Here is an 18,716-nt window from a genome sequence, read left to right as displayed (position 1 = left end):
CATAATACTGTATATCTTTTGCCTTTTGGTTGGAACACCACTTCTTATTAAATCAAAATAAATTAAAAACATTGCCGTATCATTGCAGTGAATTAGATCAATGTTCAGGTAATGGAACAAGACATTTCAGGGGCCCCTGTGCAGTGTTTTTGAGCCCCTATTTAATAGAAGATTATTGGAAAAATGACTTTATTCCAGTGAACCTGCTGTACCAATGCTGGTCATGCACTGCTAATAAATACTTTGGCAAATGCTTCTTTGCCTACTCATACATTGGTCATTATAATGCTTTCTCATTACCCATATATTATATATATTACATATGAGTGTAATGAATATTGATTGATATGATGAATAATGCATTGTTGCTTTCAAAGATTCATATCTGCAAGTCTTTTAATCTATATGTATATATTTTTATTATTATACAGGGGGTTCTCTATGATCTTGACAAGGTAAGCCAACTTTTTTCTGGATTACAAAAATGATTACTCAAAGTCTGAAAGGGTGTTTGATCCTGGAATATAACCGTTCACAATTACCACTTTATTTCATGTTGCTGCCAAATGTTTTTTCTTTTTGCGAGTTTCTCCTTTTGCATATAATTCTGCATGATAGGATGAAGGGTAAAACATAAAATGCCATTTTCCACGGAAACAAGAAATGCATTATAACAAATATTTGCCTAAAAGAAACTAAAGAAATTAAGAATGGCTAGTAAAAAGTGTTGCTATGCGTATATCAAAGTACAAACAGAAAAGGCTAAATACAAAGTTTTTACTCTCGGGCATGCAAGAGTAAATACTTTGCTTCACTGATAGATTGCCAAGATAAAGAGGATGCTAGGCACAAATCAATGAATATTGTATTTTGAAGGCATACTGTCACCTGGAAGTGGAAGTTATCCCTATATTTGCAGTGTCTCCAATTGCAGTTTAAGTCTGTCAGTCTCATCCCATATACTGTCATTTTCATGTATGAGATTACCCTCTAAAGTATTAGTGTGGGCTCCCAGTTTAACTAGCACTCTTTGTTGCTGTGGAGCACTGAGGTGATGGAATCATTTGCCATGTACTGTTGTTTGCTTGGGGACCCTGCACTGTCTTGAATTGCCATGAAAGAGTGGGTTGTGGCTTGTGTTCATTTTTTATGTGGTACAGGTATTCCACAAGGTAGATATCCAAAATATGGCTTGGTAGAAGCAAAACCTCTTGTGTAAGCTGTAAATTTGCCAAATGTGATTTGGGGGGTTATTTACTAAACCGTGGTCTGGCTTTTTGGGTCAAAACTTGGGATTTATTAAAGCCAAAAGTAGGGATTTTAGTAAATTAACCTCTTGTTATTCTAGTGCTGCAAGTTTTACTAAAAATTACATATTGTTTCCAGGCACAACTATTACCTTTTAGTTTTAGGTATAGTTCCCTTTAGAGTGTTGCTTGTGTTCTCTTTCCTAGCATATATTGCAGTATTTCCTTGCAATCAAAACTTCATGCGCTTCCTTCTGATGATATGGTGTTACGCCAGTTCTGACTATTTCGTCATATACACTGCTTGCCTGCCAAGAGTTACAAAATCCCCATATGTTTGCTTTTCTTTCCAATAATTAAATATACAGTGTATATACTGTATATATATATATATATATATATATATATATATATATATATATAATCTTATTGAAAAACGTCAGATTTATGTACACAATAAAAGAACTATGAATTTTGCACACAATGGAGTGCGGGCCTTTTCAATAAGATTATATGCAACACTTTGGACCCTGATTTGATTGAAAGATTCCAGATTGGAGTGCGGCTGCCACAAGTTGAAAACACACACACACACACACACCCCCTATGATAAGGTAACAATCCCCTTATCACTACCAGCCAGAGTGGCTAGTCTTTTTCACTCCATTACTGAGATTGACATAAGCGCCTAAATACTTGTTGAGCATTATATATTATGTAAAAAATTATCTATACTGTTGCACTACTACTCACAGATTGCCTAGACAGCTGAATGTAGCAAATGTCAAAATACAGATCCCAGCATAGGGCCCATTCAATTCCATAATAAATTTTATTGTATGGTTTATTACATTAAAACTCATGGGTGAGATTTAATTTGTTGTGAAAACATTTTTCTCCTAATACAGTTTCAGTTTTTCCCATATTCTTCACTAGGGCTTATGTAGTAAACAGCGAGATGCGTTTTTCTCACTGAATTGCATCTGGTTCTATAGGAAAATCTTGAATTGATTTAAGAAAAATGGTGTTTTAGGCAATACGATTTAGTAAATCCCTTAAAGGAGAAGGAAAGCTACGGAGGCATTTTATTGCCAATAGATTAGCTGCAATAGTGCAAGCTAGAATGCTATATTTATTCTGTAGAATGTTTTACCATACCTGAGTAAAAAGCTCTAGAAACTCTCTGTTTGTTTAGGATAGCAGCTGCAGTATTAACATGGTGTGACATCACTTCCTGCCTGAGTCTCTCCCTGCTCTGGGCTCAGATTACAGTAGAGAAGGGAGGGGTGGGGGGAGAGGAGCAAACTGAGCATGCTCACACCCAGGGCAATGAGGTTTAAGCTGAAGGCAGGAAGTCTGATACAGAAGCCCATGAGTACACAATAGAAGGAAAGAAATGCAGTGTTTCTTTTGACATGGGACTCAGAGCAGCATTACTTTGGGGGTTTACTGGTATATTTAGATGGACCTTTCTGATAAGGCTTACTTAGTTTTAACCTTTCCTTCTCCTTTAACAAAGAAACAGAAAACCATGCAAAAATGTCGTCTGTTTTCCATTTATATTTCTTTTCTGAGAAATATATACAAAAGTGAAGAAAAGAGAAAATATACAAAAGTGATTAGTGAACCTAAATCCTTTTTGTAGACAGAAACCCAGTAATAAATCGGGGCAAATTTATTTAGATGGACAAAAAACATGTTTTATTTAATGAATACGTTATTTGAAATCTAGAGTTGAGGAAATCTAGAGTTGAATTAGGAGAAACGTTTTTATCACTGAATTGAATGATTGATATATCTGAGGGCTGCATCAAGAACCTATTTATTTGATCCTACTGTCATCCTAAATACATCCCTGAAGAAATAATTTTCCGTTAACCGGAAACCAATGATCCAGAAAGCTCTAAATTCTGCAAAGGCCATCTCCCATAGGGGCAGATTCACTAAAGGGCGAATTGTCGCCAGCGACTGCTTTGCACACACCGCACCACTTTGTCAGGGCGCAAATTCGCTACCACTATGCTAATTCCATAATATGCGAAGCTGCTCCCTGGGCCCCGAACGCTGATGACTTTTCGCTAGCGTTACTTCTGCAGTGCGAGTATTTCATAGCAAAGATGTGCTAGCGTTAGTTTGTGCCTAGCGAAAATTCGCTAGTGATGTTGCACTTAGGTCAATTTGAATAGGGTGGGTAATTTAAAGTTGTATGGAGGTTTATTATAAATGTTGGTGCAAATGCTTGAAGTTACCACTTTTTATTACAAATGTCCAGGGAACCTTAATAAAGACAAGAGACTTAATATAATGCCCTACACATGAGCCCACTGTATAATGAATGTTCGGAAATCTGGAGAAAAATGTTTACCCAAAAAAAGTTTGTAAGGACTTTTGCAGGCAATCTCGCTTCAAAAAAGGAAAAGTCGCCAGTGTTTTTTGAACTTTAATGCATTTTCAGCACACAGGATATGATGAGTAAGTGACAGAAGATTGAGGAAGATCTAGCTTCATTTTAGCACTTTAGGGACGTCAACTCTGGCGAAAGAGGTAACATTCAGTAAAATCCGCACTTAATTTGCGGAGTAATGACTTTTCACCAGAGCAAAAAGCCGCCTGGCAATAGAGTGCGAATACTAGCGATGGTTTCTTTCGCTAGCGATTTGGCACCTGCGCCTCTTAGTGAATTGGTGATGTCCCTGTGCATGGCAACACTGGCAAATTGTCACTAGCAATAGCTACTTTGTCCTTAAGTGAATCTGCCCCATAGACTACATTTTTTAAAAATAACTTGATTTTTCTCTGTAATAAAAACAGTACATTGTAATTGCTCCAAACTAAGATACAATAGGGTTCATTTATAAACAGTGGGCAAATTTGCACCTGGGTAGTAACCAATAACAACCAATCAGATGATTGCTTTCAGTGTCTAACTCGCAGCTCGCTGAAAAAAGCTAATCACTGATTGGTTGCTATGGGATATTGACCAGGTGCAAATTTGCCTGCTGTTTATAAATGAGCCCAAATGTATCCTTATTAGATACAAAACCAGCCTATTGGGTTTATTTCATGTTTACATGATTTTCTAGTAGAGTATGAAGATCCAAATTACAGAAAGATCTGATATCTGGAAAACCCCTGAGCATTCTGTATAACAGGTCCCATACTTGTACTTTACTTTCTGACATATGGACTATAAACATTTAGAAGTAAGCAAGCAGTATCTGGGTATATTCTGCTACTTGCAACATCTGGAGAAGGAAATGGCGACAGACAGCCTTCCGTTTTCATAAAAAAACACACTATTTACAAATTCTAAAATGGACTTACTTAATCATCAAATACCTAGATATATTTAAACTAGCAGCTATGTTAGAAATCTACCATCTACTTCTACAACCCAGTGTAAAACTAGTTATGTAAATATGATAACATCAAATCCTTATAGCTGAGCCATGCCAGCCAATTATATCAGACATATGCCAATGAAGTAGAATGGAAGGGTCATGCAAAGTAGCACTTTTGTCTGATCTTCCTCCTTTGGAATTATGTGGGCAGGTTCAGAAGCAATAGCTGGATGGGGGAGCACAAGAAACCGTTGGGGGTCTGTGATGCACTGCTGTTCATATTGAACATGTATCCATAGGTGATAGGTGAACAGCGCACATACTTGCATTACCATCATCAGTAAATCCTGTGTACCATCACTAGCTAGTCTGAAAAAGTATATGTCTCAATTGCATTCCATGGCTCATAAAAATTGGGATAGTTAATAGCAATATTTCCAAAACTAATAATACAGCTTTTATAACAAGTTACTTTGCCATGCTTAATGTATTTTCTTTACAGTATGTAACATGTCAATTTCTTATTTTTATTCTTTTAGCAAATAAAGACGATTGAGAGGTACATAAGGAGACTGGAGTTTCACATTAGTAAGGTAATTAGAGATGCAAATATGATTTCTTTATGGTATAAGTTAAAAAAAGCACTCAGCTCCAACTGTGACAAAAGTTCAAGATACAGGTATGGGATCCGTTATCTTGAAACCTGTTATCTAGAGTGCCGAATTACAGAAAGTACTGTACGTCTCCCATAGACTCAATTTTATTCAAATAATCCAAATTTTTAAAAATGATTTCCCTTTTCTCTACAGTAATAAACAGTACATTGTACTTGATCCAAACTAAGATGTAATTAAAGGGCATGTAAAGTCTAAAATAGAATAAGACTAGAAATGCTGTATTTTGTATACTAAATATAAACATGAACTTACTGCATCACAAGCCTAATCAAACAAATAATTTATGCTTTCAAAGTTGGCTACAGGGGGTCACCATCTTGTAACTTTGTTAAACATCTTTGCAAGACTAAGACTGTGCACATGCTCAGTGTGGTCTGTGCTGCTTAGGGATCGTCATAAACAAAGCTGCTTGAGTTCTGCATGGCTGGGAAGTAAGGCAGGGGCTCCCCCTGCTGTTCATAAGTATGATTGTTTCCCTGCTCAGCAGTTAGGGACCATCTGACAATACCTATCCACAGCAGTAAATGAAGAGAGAATTTCACTGCATACAGTCAGGTTTCTTATAAAAACTGTACACATATTTAAATTCAGGTATATTGGAGATAGGTTTCTTTTTCATTAAAGAAAGTAAAAATGTGATTTTATTTTTTTGCCTTTTCATGCCCTTTAATCCTCATTGGAAGCAAAAACCAGCCTATTGGGTTTATTTCAAATTTAAATGATTTTCTAGTACTTAAGGTATGAAGATCCAAATTACAGAAAGATCCATTACCTGAAAAAACCCAGGTCCTGAGCATTCTGGATAACAGGTCCCATACATGTACAATGTATAGCAAGTACTTAACTTTAGACACAAGAGCAATGGAGGATTATGTGTTTTGGGAATTAAACATGATCTATGGGTGATATGAAGAAAGGAATGTGAACTTGACCACTCTCATCAGGATGCTGCTTGATACCAGGATATTTCCCTTAAACATGTTTTAGCTAACATCTGCTTTTAAACATAAGAGAAAGTTGCTTTTAGTTTGTTTATTGCACCCTGCAGCCACAGCTATACAAAACATTGCATCCTCTTGTGAGTTTAAAATAGTAGGAAAGCTCATGCGTCATTGCATTTGATGTGGACACAAAAAGTATAGGATTATCTTCTCTCCAGCAGATGCAATAAATGTAATAGGTTGGTTAGCAAGAGACTCTACAATATGTACTTGCTACTTCCTTTGTGCTGATCCCCTGTGACAGTCCTTTAATTCCATGGAAAAGTGGTCCTATAAATAGCTGACATTTTTCTAATAAATGTCAGGGTTTAATTTACAGCTGCCGAATGCTTATTCATGTTAAGGCACACAGTACATATTCCTAGTTATGTAGTGCCACCTGTTGCCATATTCACATCCACTTCTGTAGGTTGATTCTGTTCATAAAACTGCATATTGTGCTCTTCATTGCAAAATAAGGACTTTTGGAGAGGAACATCAAATATGGTTCTCACTGTACCATATGCAGTTTCCGCACTGAGGTCGAGCATGTGATCTAGCAGGGCACTGACAAATAGGTATGAGTGTTGATCGGTTTTTAGCTGCCACAGTACATTCAAGGGATATTATCCTTGAACATTCACTGTCATTACAAATAGCAATGCACACATTAAGGCAAACTAGAAATGGGGTGTGGTAGTGGTGAAAATGCAGATACCATGACTGAAATAGCCATACCCAGTGGTGTTACTAGCGGGCACCACGCTCTCCACCCCTGCAAAATAATCTTCAGCAACCCTTCAATCAACACCCCACCACTAATTCACATGCAAGTGCAAATTATGAAGTTAAAAAGTGACTGGGGAATTGGGATTTCTGTGCAATAGACCCTGCAGTGTGCCCCCCCCCCCGGGGTCTGAATCCTCTGTAGTTACGGGACTGGCCTTACCATGATCCAACACAAATAGGATCTTTAAAGGCATATTGACATATTAATGACTTTTTTTACCTTGGGTTTTTATGCTGCGTTATTTTGTGCCATTAGAGGTTTAGAGTTCATTTATTTCCACAATAGAAAGTTCAGTATTTATTCTGCTTCTGCTACAGTCAAGGTTAAATCAGTAACAGACCTCCCCAAGAAATATATCTTGTGGAATTGTGCTCTGAGTCGGGGTGTATATTTAGAATCTGTACCATAATACAACGTCAGACTGCTGGAATTTTGCCAGAAAAGAGGCAGAGACATCATGTACACTAGAAATTTCACTCCATGATGAAAATATATTACAATTATTTAGGGTTATCAGTTTACACAAAATATGTTTGACAAATTTAGTTGATCAAACTAATTTCAACAATTTCTTTGGCTAATATACATCTGCTGCTGTCTCATTAGCCATTATAAGAAGGATTAAAAGCAAGGGTAACAGTGCCATCCATACATATACAGAGTTGCCTTTATTACTTTCATGTTCGTTGTCTATTCATAATGTTTTGGCTAAGTAAAACAATATTTCAAGTCTCAGTCATGTGGATAAACACAGGAATCCAGAGAATGAAGACAAATCTTACAAACAGGCTACACAATATATCTTAGTTCATTGGGACCAAAATACTTTCTTTACTGTTGATCTCTAATTTTTTAGTTGGGCAGATACTGGAGAAATTTATGAAACAGAGAATAGAATAAACAATATTATCTGTCATTTTTCCAATCAAACCAGTCCCACCAAGCCCTTGTATCGGTATAAAGAGGTTCTGCTTTGCTGATGTTATCCTTGACCATTCAATGTCACTACAAATAGTAATTCTATTGGTTACTGCAAACAAGAGGTGGGGTATGGCCATTGTGAAAATGGTGCATATCGAATCTTCCATAAAGATTTATATGAATGTTGTGATTTGATGAAACACTTTGCATCATCTGTGAGTAAGAAATCGTTACTCTCAGTTGTCCAAAACTTTTAAGTCACCAGATTTGAATAAGGATTGTCCAGATTCTTGACTAAATCAACTAAATCCCAAACCAAATTCTGAATGTGTAGAATGCCTGTTGTTGATGACACCAAGAATGGTTTACCAAGTTTTTGTTTAAGAAGGGTCCAAATCTTTGTTTTATTTTCTACCTTTTCTGTTTCCTACAAGGTGGATGAGCTGTATGAAGCATACTGTATCCAAAGGCGGCTCCGGGAAGGTGCATGTAAGATGAAGCAGGCATTTGCTACCTCGCCTTCCAGTAAGGCAGCACGAGAGAGTTTGTGTGAGATCAATAAAAGTTATAAAGAATATACTGAGGTATGTTTAACACAACCATTTTGCTTCTTGAATGTGAAACGCAGCGAAGTAACTAAACATGGATATAAAAAGTGTGGGGCTTCTGTCGGAAGTACATTTTCTGGGCCAATTTTAGAGAAAAAAAGTGACTAGTAAACCATGTGATACAGTAGAACCCCCATTTTATGTCCCCCATACCTACGATTATTCACAGTCTCACAGTCGTATGCACCGTTCATTTTTTCAGTTTTTTCCCCCGCAAATTTCACGTTTTCCCAAATTTTACTTTTGTTATGCTCTGTCCCTTGAGAAATGTAACAAAAATAGGATTCTATTGTAATGTTTAAGTCTATACCTTCGATAAAAACATGTTTTAGGCAGAATGAGGGCTGAAGAATAAATAAGGTTATGTAGGTGCATGAGGGCTCTTTTCAATAATTTACAGTTTCAATTCATGAAATCAGAGTTGTATCATTAAACAGATTAATGCATTGATCTTTCTATGAAATTAATCAATGACAGCAACAAAACATAGGTCATTAGTTATTGATTTTAACTGGACACGTGATAGTTTATGAACCCTGTCGGCATTTTTTGTGGGTTAAGGGTGTTGTGCGAAGAAAGAGTGTTACTGGGCAACACATTATTTCCATCATGTAACCTTGGACCCAGAAACGTAGGTTGTTCACGGGAAATCATGAGTTGGATTTGCGATGAAAATACTTTTTTAGTAGTAAGAGAGTTCAATAAAAGGTGTACTAATAATTCTTTTGAATACAAATACTGGTTTAATTCTATGGTTCACACACTGTTGCCCACAGCAAGTTGCTTCACATGATGGCAATGGTAAGTATCATGAGGAGCCCTTGGCCGGTAATCCTATGCTAAAAATACATGCCAACAATTATAAGGAAACATTTTCAGGTCCAGGCACTTGTGCAGCACAGTTTATAGAGCATATTACTTTTACATTTCAAAGTGTTAAAATATAGTGACAATAGTGATGCCTAGGAGAATGGTGGAGATCACATTGTTTGCTAATTAGGAAAAAACACACAACCCTCAACTTTGACTTTTTCTTCATCTGGCTTAAGCAAAACCCTTCCATATTCTACTATATCCTTTATTAGTTTAGTCTCTCTTCTTCTCTCATGAATTCCATAATGCACTAGAGGTCAGAAGATTTACAATTCTTAGAGGAAATAATTATTGCAGATCCAACTATACTGAACTTTCTCATAATGTACTAAAAAAGCTTTAGCATATATACAGTAATCTTCTGTGCTCTGCACCCTGTGATGGATTAATAATCTGGGAAAGGTGCAGAGGACATTGTTGTCATATGCAAGGGATCCCTTTTCTTAATTTCTGCTATAGGCATATTGTAAATACAGAACTCCCCAGTGCATATCCTTGTCCTCATTCTGAAAGATGCACAATCTAGGGGTATTAAGTTCAGGCCCCTTTGAAAAGGACCCCTTTATTTACATACACTATATATTATAAAACTGCTGTATCAGCTACTTAGTCATAGTTTCAACAATGTATAACCACAAATCCAACTGACCCTTGTGCTAAGAATTCAGTAGTATCTAGAAGTACAAATCTTTACACCGAGCCCTCCCCGCCACTGCTCCAGTCTTCCCAGGGACACTAATCTTAGAGTTTGAAAATCATTGGTCTCAGTGTCAGACTGGGCACAAAAGGCTCGCCAGAGAACCCTGTACAAAGAGCCCATAAAACACCAGCATCACCATGGTGGAGAGGTTTACTGCTCAAATTTAATTGCTGAATATAAACACTATAGGAACTTATTTTTCAGTATAGTCATGATAGCAAAGACAGTGATGGTTCACTATTTCTATTTTGCTCTCCCATTAACACTGTGCAAATTGTTCCTGAGAAGCTCATCCTAGCAAGTCTATATAGTTAACAGCCTTCCAGGATTATCTCGCTTATCTATGGCAATAAATTTGAAACACAGAGGTGGCCATACACTGCCAGATCCACCATAAACTGCCAGATCCACTGGGCCTATTGAATTCCTTCAGATGCGGGAGCTTCAAAGTACAATTTTAATCCTTGTCCAATGGGATTTTTAAACCGGCCATAATGATATTCAGCAGATATCAGTCGACAGATCCATTGGTGTGCCTCAAACATGGGCATATAAATTGCTATTCTCCTGCCCTAGGCATCACTGTTGTCACTAATCTGGGGAATGTGTCAGGAATTTTTATTGGCCCATGTATGTCTAATCTTTCCAATCTCTCTGATGGAAAGACAAAAAAACACAGACAGAACCAAGAAAATTTAGGAGTAAGTTAACAACTCATTACTTCTGAAAGGGCAAAGGGCCCAGCCAGACCAGGGTCCACCAGGTGAAATTCATGGTACTCCAGCAGGCCACTAACTGGTCTACATTAAATAACAAAATAGTGACTACAAATCTGAGACTTAATGCAAATACGTTTGAATACTTGAAATGATTGGTAGGGGTTTTAACTATATTTTTTATAACAATTTCACAGAATATGTGCACGGTTGAATCGGAGATGGAAAACCTGTTAGGGGAATTTTACATCAAAATGAAAGGTAATTAAATTAAATATAATTTTCTTATGTCTTGACTAAATCAAAAATTCGGAAAGGAATATATTTCAAAGACCACAATTCCTTATTTATTTATTGTTTTCCATATTTATTTCACTAATGGAATTAAGAGGTGAATCAATAATACATTTGTTTTGGGGTGGGTTTCTGTGAAATTGTAACCACTCAGTTTGACATTTTAGTCTTACAAAAAATGCCAGGCCATATCCTTCTTTATCATCTTTAATAGCCCACCCGTTTTTCTATAATCCTCTCTTATATAAAGCTAGTATGGAGTGTGGTCAAGCGGCATAATGGAGCATTTTCGGACTTCACTAAAGCTATGGATAGTCCAAAAGGGCCATAAAATGAAATAAGTTATATAATAGACTGAAATACAATAAAATTTTGCTGACGTGTATTTCCAGCACTAAGCACCTTTTAGCACATGCATTTTTTAATGTACAGATGAAGCCACTTGGATTTGTGAGTTAAATGCGTCATGACTCAGAGTTAATTGAAGAAACTGTGTTATCTAAAGTTATCTTAACTCATTTAATGCATTTAACCTTTTCATTAGCATACCAAAGCACCATTGTTCACAATGGTGAATGCTTTAATTAGATGGGATGTTGTGACACAGTTTTCTGTGTTAAATGAGATAAATGGGATATCTGTGTTTAGTTATTCTGTGTCAAACAGACAAACCATAGTGGCTGCATCTGTATACTGGTACTTAACTATATTGAATTGTTAAAGATGTGGCCTTGCAAACTAGTGGGATACGTAATGGTTTTTTGAAAAGTGACAAAATTATTCTTTTTTATAATGTTTTGCCAAATGTATAAACTACCAATTCTTCCCATAAAAAAACCATTTGAATAATAATTTTAGGATTTTGAATTATGTTTTATTTTGTACTGTGTTAGTTGAGCTGTGAGCTGAAAATAATATACTTTGGTAACCCTATGCACTTATTAAAGTTCTTCAATTAGTTAAATGCTTGCCACATTTGTGTTTGGAACCTTTGCCTATGAATCATTGCTGCCATCTAGAGAACACATGATGATCACACGCCTATAGAAGACATAAGAGATTCTGAAAGCTTACATTGTTCGCTTTCTAAAATATTTACTGTTCTACCACCTAAAATAACTCTAGATACAGTGTCTTACTGTACTGCACAGAGCCCAAAGGGGAATTCAGCAGTGCAAGCCTATAATGTACTTGTGCGTAACTAGGATAATGTGTTATAGCACACGTCAGTTCTAAATAGGTATAGCAAGTACATGAACAGGGACAGTCTTGTATAACAATCAGCATGAACACTTATAGGAATGCTAATATGCACATCATCTTACACATGTCTGCAGCCAAGAAGAAATCTCACGTTTCTTAGACACTGTAATATTTATTCATCTAAGAAAATATTTAACATTTTGAAACTGGAATTGTGAAATACAGTAGTAATGTAAACCAAATACAACAAGGCAGACTTACACTAGATCCCATTCATAGATACCAGTTACAGGCTGGCCACCTCAATTGTATAGATCTTGGAAATATATTAATTCATAATATTGCATTATTTCCAACAGGTCTAGCAGGCTTTGCCCGACTTTGTCCAGGAGATCAATATGAGGTAACATTTGTTCTTCTATCTTCATTGAAATGAACATTTAAAAATAATGAATGTTTGTAGCACTGCCCCAGACACAATTAAAAGCATATCATTTAGGATGTTTGTGTGTCACTCCTACTGATTTTTGAGCACACTGTAAAGCCTGGAGATTTCTACTCGAACGATTCGAACTAAAAATCGTTCGACTATTCGACCATTCGAAGTACTGTCTCTTTAAAAAATACTTTGACTACATACTTCAGCAGTTTAAACCTACCGAGCTGCAATGTTAGCCTATGGAGACCTTCCCCAGCACTTTTCTACGTTTTTTATAATCTAATAAAAATCCTTCGATCGATTGATTAAAATCCTTCGAACCGTTAGATTTGAAGGATTTTATCATTCGATCGAACGATTTTTATTCGATCGTTCGATCGAAGTATTTGTGCTAAAATCCTTCGAATTCGAATGAGAAGGATTTTACTTCGAGGGTCGAACTCGAGGGTTTATTAACCCTCGAAATTCGACCCTTGATAAATCTGCCTCTAGGAGTGTATTGTTATTTTTATTTATTTTAGTGCACAACCAGTGTTCCCTATATTTTGAGGCTGGCACACACAACAAATTTTGTGTACACAAATACTTTTGTGTGAAAACACCAAATTTTGCATTTATTCTGACCTGCACACACAGTTTTTAAAAATGCGCACACAAGTTTAAAATTTGCACACAAATGCATTTTTTTTAGCACATAACCGAAAAGAAATTAGAGGGAACATTGTGCACAACCTATATTTAATTGGATTAAAAAGAATAAAAATGTTCTGTGCATAGAATAAACTAATCATGTGTGATTGACTCTAGAAGATGAAGTCCATTTTTATGTGTCTGTGTTACTTTAAGTCAAAATTGTCCTTTTATGCTCTGTTAATTGTTGCAATCATTGATGAGTCTCAAAATGGTAATTTACTTGTCAGTTTACATTGCAAACTTTTTCATTTGCCTTCATAATCTCACATAAAGTACTGTTGCTTATTATACTATACCCTATGCAACACGCAAATCAAAGTGACAAAAATAGCTCTGTGCTCAGTGAATCACTTCCAATAATAAGACAGGGAAATTAAGTGCATTTATTAATGTGGTGTGGGCGTTATATAACACACAAGTAGACATTTTAGATAAATCACCCTACTTAGCAACTGAAACAGATGAATCCAAACTGGAAGCAGGAAATAGAAATTCCTATTTATAGAAAGAATATCCTGCAAAACACCCTATTTTCTGACATCAGAATCTGCTGATCAGGATCCAGCAATCTGCCAAGAACCCAGCATGTATGTTCTGAGCATAAGAAAAAAAATACAGACTGTATTATAATATAGACTGTAAGATCCACTAGGACAGGAATGGTATGCTATTGCAAAAACAAATGTTCCTTTGCACAAATTGAATATAGCTTTTGTTTAGCAATGGCTTCTGACAGTGGAAGAAAGATTGCACATTTTATAGTTTGCACCAGTGCACAGTGTATGTAATAAAAGTTGCTATTTTTGCTCCAAAAGATTATGCCACCTTCAAGTATGCCTTAAATGTATGTTATGCACAATTGGAGTTTGCAATACAATAACAGTCTAATGAAGAATACTACATTGCGAAACGCAAATTTGTATTATTATTAATGAACATTTGTTTCCGTTTCCAGCTTTTATCACACCCCCCTTTTAAATGCTAATTAAAAATACTGCTGTATCTTTTAATCTCAGTAATTTAGTTAAATGTTAGCTGCCCCAGTTTTCCCATGCACAAAATCCAACAAATGGGACCTATGCAATTTTACATGTATTCCATAGCCTCATTTTTTAAAGCATCTGTCGGTTTTACTACTGAGTTTGCTGTGTTGAATTACAGTAACAATTTGAATATTTCCTTTCTTTGAAGATTTTCATGAGATATGGACGCCAGAGATGGAAATTGAAAGGCAAAATAGAAGTCAATGGAAAGCAGAGCTGGGATGGAGAGGAAATGTTCTTTCTCCCTTTGATTACTAGTTTAATTTCAATCAAGGTAAATGTGTAACTTATATAAGTAGTGTAATCGCTAAAAAGGAATGAAGGGTGTACAAATACAATATTACCCTAATTTTGAGGCCCTTTTATTTTAAAGTTCAAATGATCATCAGGGGGCATTTCTATAGAAATAGATTTTTCATAACCAGATATTATAAAGCTGTACAATGTATAATACACACCAATTTTCCCCATTTAAAGTAAATTCTAGAGATGCACAGTATCCACTATTTTAGGGTTTTGTTGAATCCCGAAGCCTTTGTGAAAGATTCGTCCTACCAAACCAAATCAAATCCTACATTGCATATGTAAATCAGGGAGGAAAGCAAGAAAGAAGACTGCACGCCTAAATAGTTTTTGATTTCCTTGCAAGGTCGGACTGGTGGGCCCTAGGGCCCCCTCCAACCCTCCCTGCTGCCCTGCATGTGTGCGCATGCGCCAGTGTGCAGCATGTGTGCACGCACATGCTCGAAACCTTAGTATAGCGGATCTTAGTATTGCGGGCCCACAAGAGCTGGGGCCCATCGGGTTTTTTCCTGGTGTTCCGTGGGCCCAGTACGACCCTGCTAATTTGTTTGTGTGATGAAAAGTCATGTGATTTTTTGGATTCGAAATTGGTTTGGCCAGGCAATCGGATACACCTGAATTTCACCTGCTGAAAAAAGGCTAATTCTTGGCCGCATCCTGAACTGAATCCTGGATTCAGTGCATTGCAAAAGTTCATATGTCAGTTATGCCAGAATCAGGGGCAAACCTGGCCCCTGCACCACCTGAAGCAGCTTGCTACATTTTTGTCACCCCTGGTAACTAGTAGGGCGTTGCTGCCTGAGGTGAGTTTCTCAACGTATCTCATTGGTGCAGTGCTCCTGGCCAGAATGTAGGAAAATAAAACTTTTCTGCTAAGAAAACCTTGAAAACTGATCTAAGTGGATTTGTCAAAGGTTGGCAGTGTTGGCTCTTCATAAACAGCAGTGTAAAATAGAAGCACTAAAAAATGTACAGTATGTGGGCGGTGCTGTTTACATCACCTTTATAAATGTCCCTAAAATTATCAGTAATATTTTGATTCACTCTGGGAATGCATCTTATATAAGCAGGGCCGGAACTAGGGGTAGGCAGAGTAGTCACGTGCCTAAGGCACAAAGCTGGGAGGGCGCCAGGCACGTACCTCCTCTGTCGCCTACCCCAAGTCTGGTTCTCTTCTCTGCCCGACTCTCTGCATTTTTTTGCGCTTGCGCACTATATTGCAAATGCGCGCACGCAAGCGCAAATTCGCACATGCGCACGCTGAACAGGCGCCGCAACTGCCGGGCCTGCCTAGGGTGCCTGCCCAGCATGGCCCGGCACTGTATATAAGACATAAATATAGCACAATTTATGTTCCCTGAGTATAACTAATTGTGAAAGAACCTTGAACTCTTAATGGAGCTGCAATTAGTGAAAATAGTGAAATGTTAAAAATTGCTTAATTTACCTATATGTGCAAAAATGTCCTATTTTATAAAAACAGGTGAGACCATCATTTACATATGCCCTGGAGAAAAGTGCTAGAGCACTAAGGGGCACAAAATCATACCCCTTAGTGCTCGTTCATTGAGCATTTGTTTCGGGGGTATAGTTGGGCTCTGCACCTTGTGCCAGATTAAAAAACCAGGCATGGCTCAGAGTGCAGCGATCACAATTACAAGGCAACTTTAAACTTACTTCCTACCACAGGGCAGTTGATAAGGACAGGGCTTCATTTACCATGAACTGGCTGGTGTTGCATGTCTGAATGACGTGTAAGTTGGGGAAAGATAGGAAGTGGAATGAGGGATGCTTAGGTGCCCCCAGTGCACCACATCTATATGTAGCTCTGCTGAACCCAGGCAGCAATGTATTCAACTGGATAGCACAGGTCCTTCTGCATTGTGTGCTGTTTATGTTGGTTTGCACCGTTCGCCAACATTTGTAAATGAGACCTACGCTCCTTTCTTCATAATCATATGATTTGCATTTACTTCTTGTGACAAAAGGCAGCCTACTTAGTGAAGATATGTTTCATCAGCAAGTTTTCAGAAACGCTCTTAAGAAAGTGTGAAAAAAAATTGTTGATTATCAATCTACCTTCTCTTCTGCAACTACATTAGTCCTTTGTTGGTTTATATCATGAGTTGTCTAGAATCAATGTGCAGAATTTAGAAAAGTAGGGTAGTAATAATTACAATTTGAAAAAAAGAGTGAATTATGTGTTTGAGTAGGGAGCCACAGAGGAATCATGGGAGTCCCATGTCACAATAGCCTTATGAAATCTGGATATCTTTAACATAAGAAAGCTGCTCATTAACCTATGGCTAAAAAATATAAAAGTCGCTGTTACAAAGGTGGATATTAGGGTCTGATGTCATTTTTGTGGCAGAACAGACTTTGTCCAAAGCCAATGGCTGAACATGTTTTGGAAGTACTGTGATCTATAGATATGCATATGTTACTAAACCTAACCAAACCAGTTAACAGTTAGACTGGGGGTCATTTATCAACACTGGGCAAATTTGCTAATGGGCAGTAAACCATGGCAACCAATCAAATTGCTGCATTCATTGTTCTACTTGCAGCTGGCTTTCAAAAGCTAATCACTGATTGTTTGCTATAGGTAACTGCCCATGGGCAAATTTGCCCAGTGTTGATAAATGAGCCCCGTCTAATTGCAGAGCTTTGCACTGTGTAATGGCTGTATACTATATGCTTGCAGGTTACAGAACTTAAAGGACTTGCGACTCATATTCTGGTTGGAAGTGTCACATGTGAAACAAAGGATTTATTCGCTGCCAGACCTCAAGCTGTGGCTGTTGACATTAATGACCTCGGCACCATAAAGCTTAACCTTGAAGTAACATGGTGGTAAGTGCCATTAACATAACATACTCTGACAGTTCATAACTCATGTACCTGCCCTGAAACCTTTTCCAGAGTGTCTCAGTGGAAAACCAGTTTTCTGCTTCAAGAATAAATATGTGATAATTAAAGAGACAAAACTGTCTGAGGTCAGGATGTCAGATGTGTATGACCTGGGTCACTTTATGACCTGGTTCCCATACACCAAAATACATGTTACTGTTCCAGGCAGTGACTCGTGTCAGAGATTAAACTGATAGCTGTACATAAGCAACTGTGTCCCTGACTCTGTAGGAATACAGAAAAATTTGGGAAGGCGGGAGGGTAGTAGCAAGAAAAATCTAGCCTAAGAAAAAAAGCAAATTGTGGAAATGTTAGGTAATAATCAGTGTGCAAAGACTAGACATATCTGATTGCTGAATAAACTGATAAATTGCCTTGGTTCTCTGTTATAATGTGTTAACATGACTACAGTCATTTAGTAAAGATGTGAACTATGAGTTTTTAGACACATTTCACATGTAAAGGGGAGCTATCACGAAAATTAAAATTCAATATGAGCTTCACCAAACTGAAATAGGAAGTTTTCTAAATATAATCAAATAAAAATTCTAACCGTTTCTGAAATATTCAAGTTGCTCTTTACTTCCTCCTGTGCGCATCTGCCTCTCTTCATTTTCTCTTCATGCGGGCGTTTGAAGCCTGATTTTGGATGAAAGTTAAATCCAATGTATCTTTTACAGGGGCTCCTTTTTCCTAGAAGATGTATTAGATCTCACTTAAATCTCCCGAAATCCTGTCTCTCTACATGTAGAATTTGTGCCAAAGTCAGTTATTTTGTTAGATTTTGTTTGCTCTACTACACTGGCTAGGAAAGGGAGCCCCCTATAAGATATATTGGATCTAACTGTCAATGGAAATCTGACACCCAACAGAATGAAAAGAAACAGAGGCCGAGAGGATAATAGTGAAGATAAACTTGATTATTTTAGAAACAGTACAGTATTTTTAATTGATTGTATTTAGAAAGTTTCTTATTTC

The 18,716-nt window shown here is 37.1% G+C and overlaps 1 protein-coding gene and 1 long non-coding RNA gene across 4 annotated transcripts in view; one reads left to right on the top strand and one right to left on the bottom strand.

Moving 5' to 3' along the window:
• LOC108719157 overlaps window positions 1-18,716 on the bottom strand; it is a 93,859-nt gene that overhangs the window by 27,409 nt on the left and 47,734 nt on the right. The gene's annotated exons all lie outside the window — the stretch shown is intronic.
• ripor2.L (RHO family interacting cell polarization regulator 2 L homeolog) overlaps window positions 1-18,716 on the top strand; it is a 120,295-nt gene that overhangs the window by 55,347 nt on the left and 46,232 nt on the right. For all 3 annotated transcript variants that reach the window (XM_041566337.1, XM_041566336.1, XM_018267830.2), the window contains exons 5-11: window positions 432-455; window positions 5,128-5,181; window positions 8,391-8,540; window positions 11,051-11,114; window positions 12,710-12,753; window positions 14,674-14,799; window positions 17,533-17,681. In XM_041566337.1, the coding sequence (XP_041422271.1) occupies window positions 432-455; window positions 5,128-5,181; window positions 8,391-8,540; window positions 11,051-11,114; window positions 12,710-12,753; window positions 14,674-14,799; window positions 17,533-17,681 (611 nt within the window). The remainder of the gene's footprint in view (window positions 1-431; window positions 456-5,127; window positions 5,182-8,390; window positions 8,541-11,050; window positions 11,115-12,709; window positions 12,754-14,673; window positions 14,800-17,532; window positions 17,682-18,716) is intronic.

The sequence above is a fragment of the Xenopus laevis genome, chromosome 6L, assembly GCF_017654675.1.
Source record: "Xenopus laevis strain J_2021 chromosome 6L, Xenopus_laevis_v10.1, whole genome shotgun sequence".
NCBI classification, from domain to species: Eukaryota; Metazoa; Chordata; class Amphibia; order Anura; family Pipidae; genus Xenopus; species Xenopus laevis.
The sequence above is the reverse complement of the archived record's forward strand: the minus strand, read 5'-3'. Positions and strand labels throughout refer to the sequence as shown.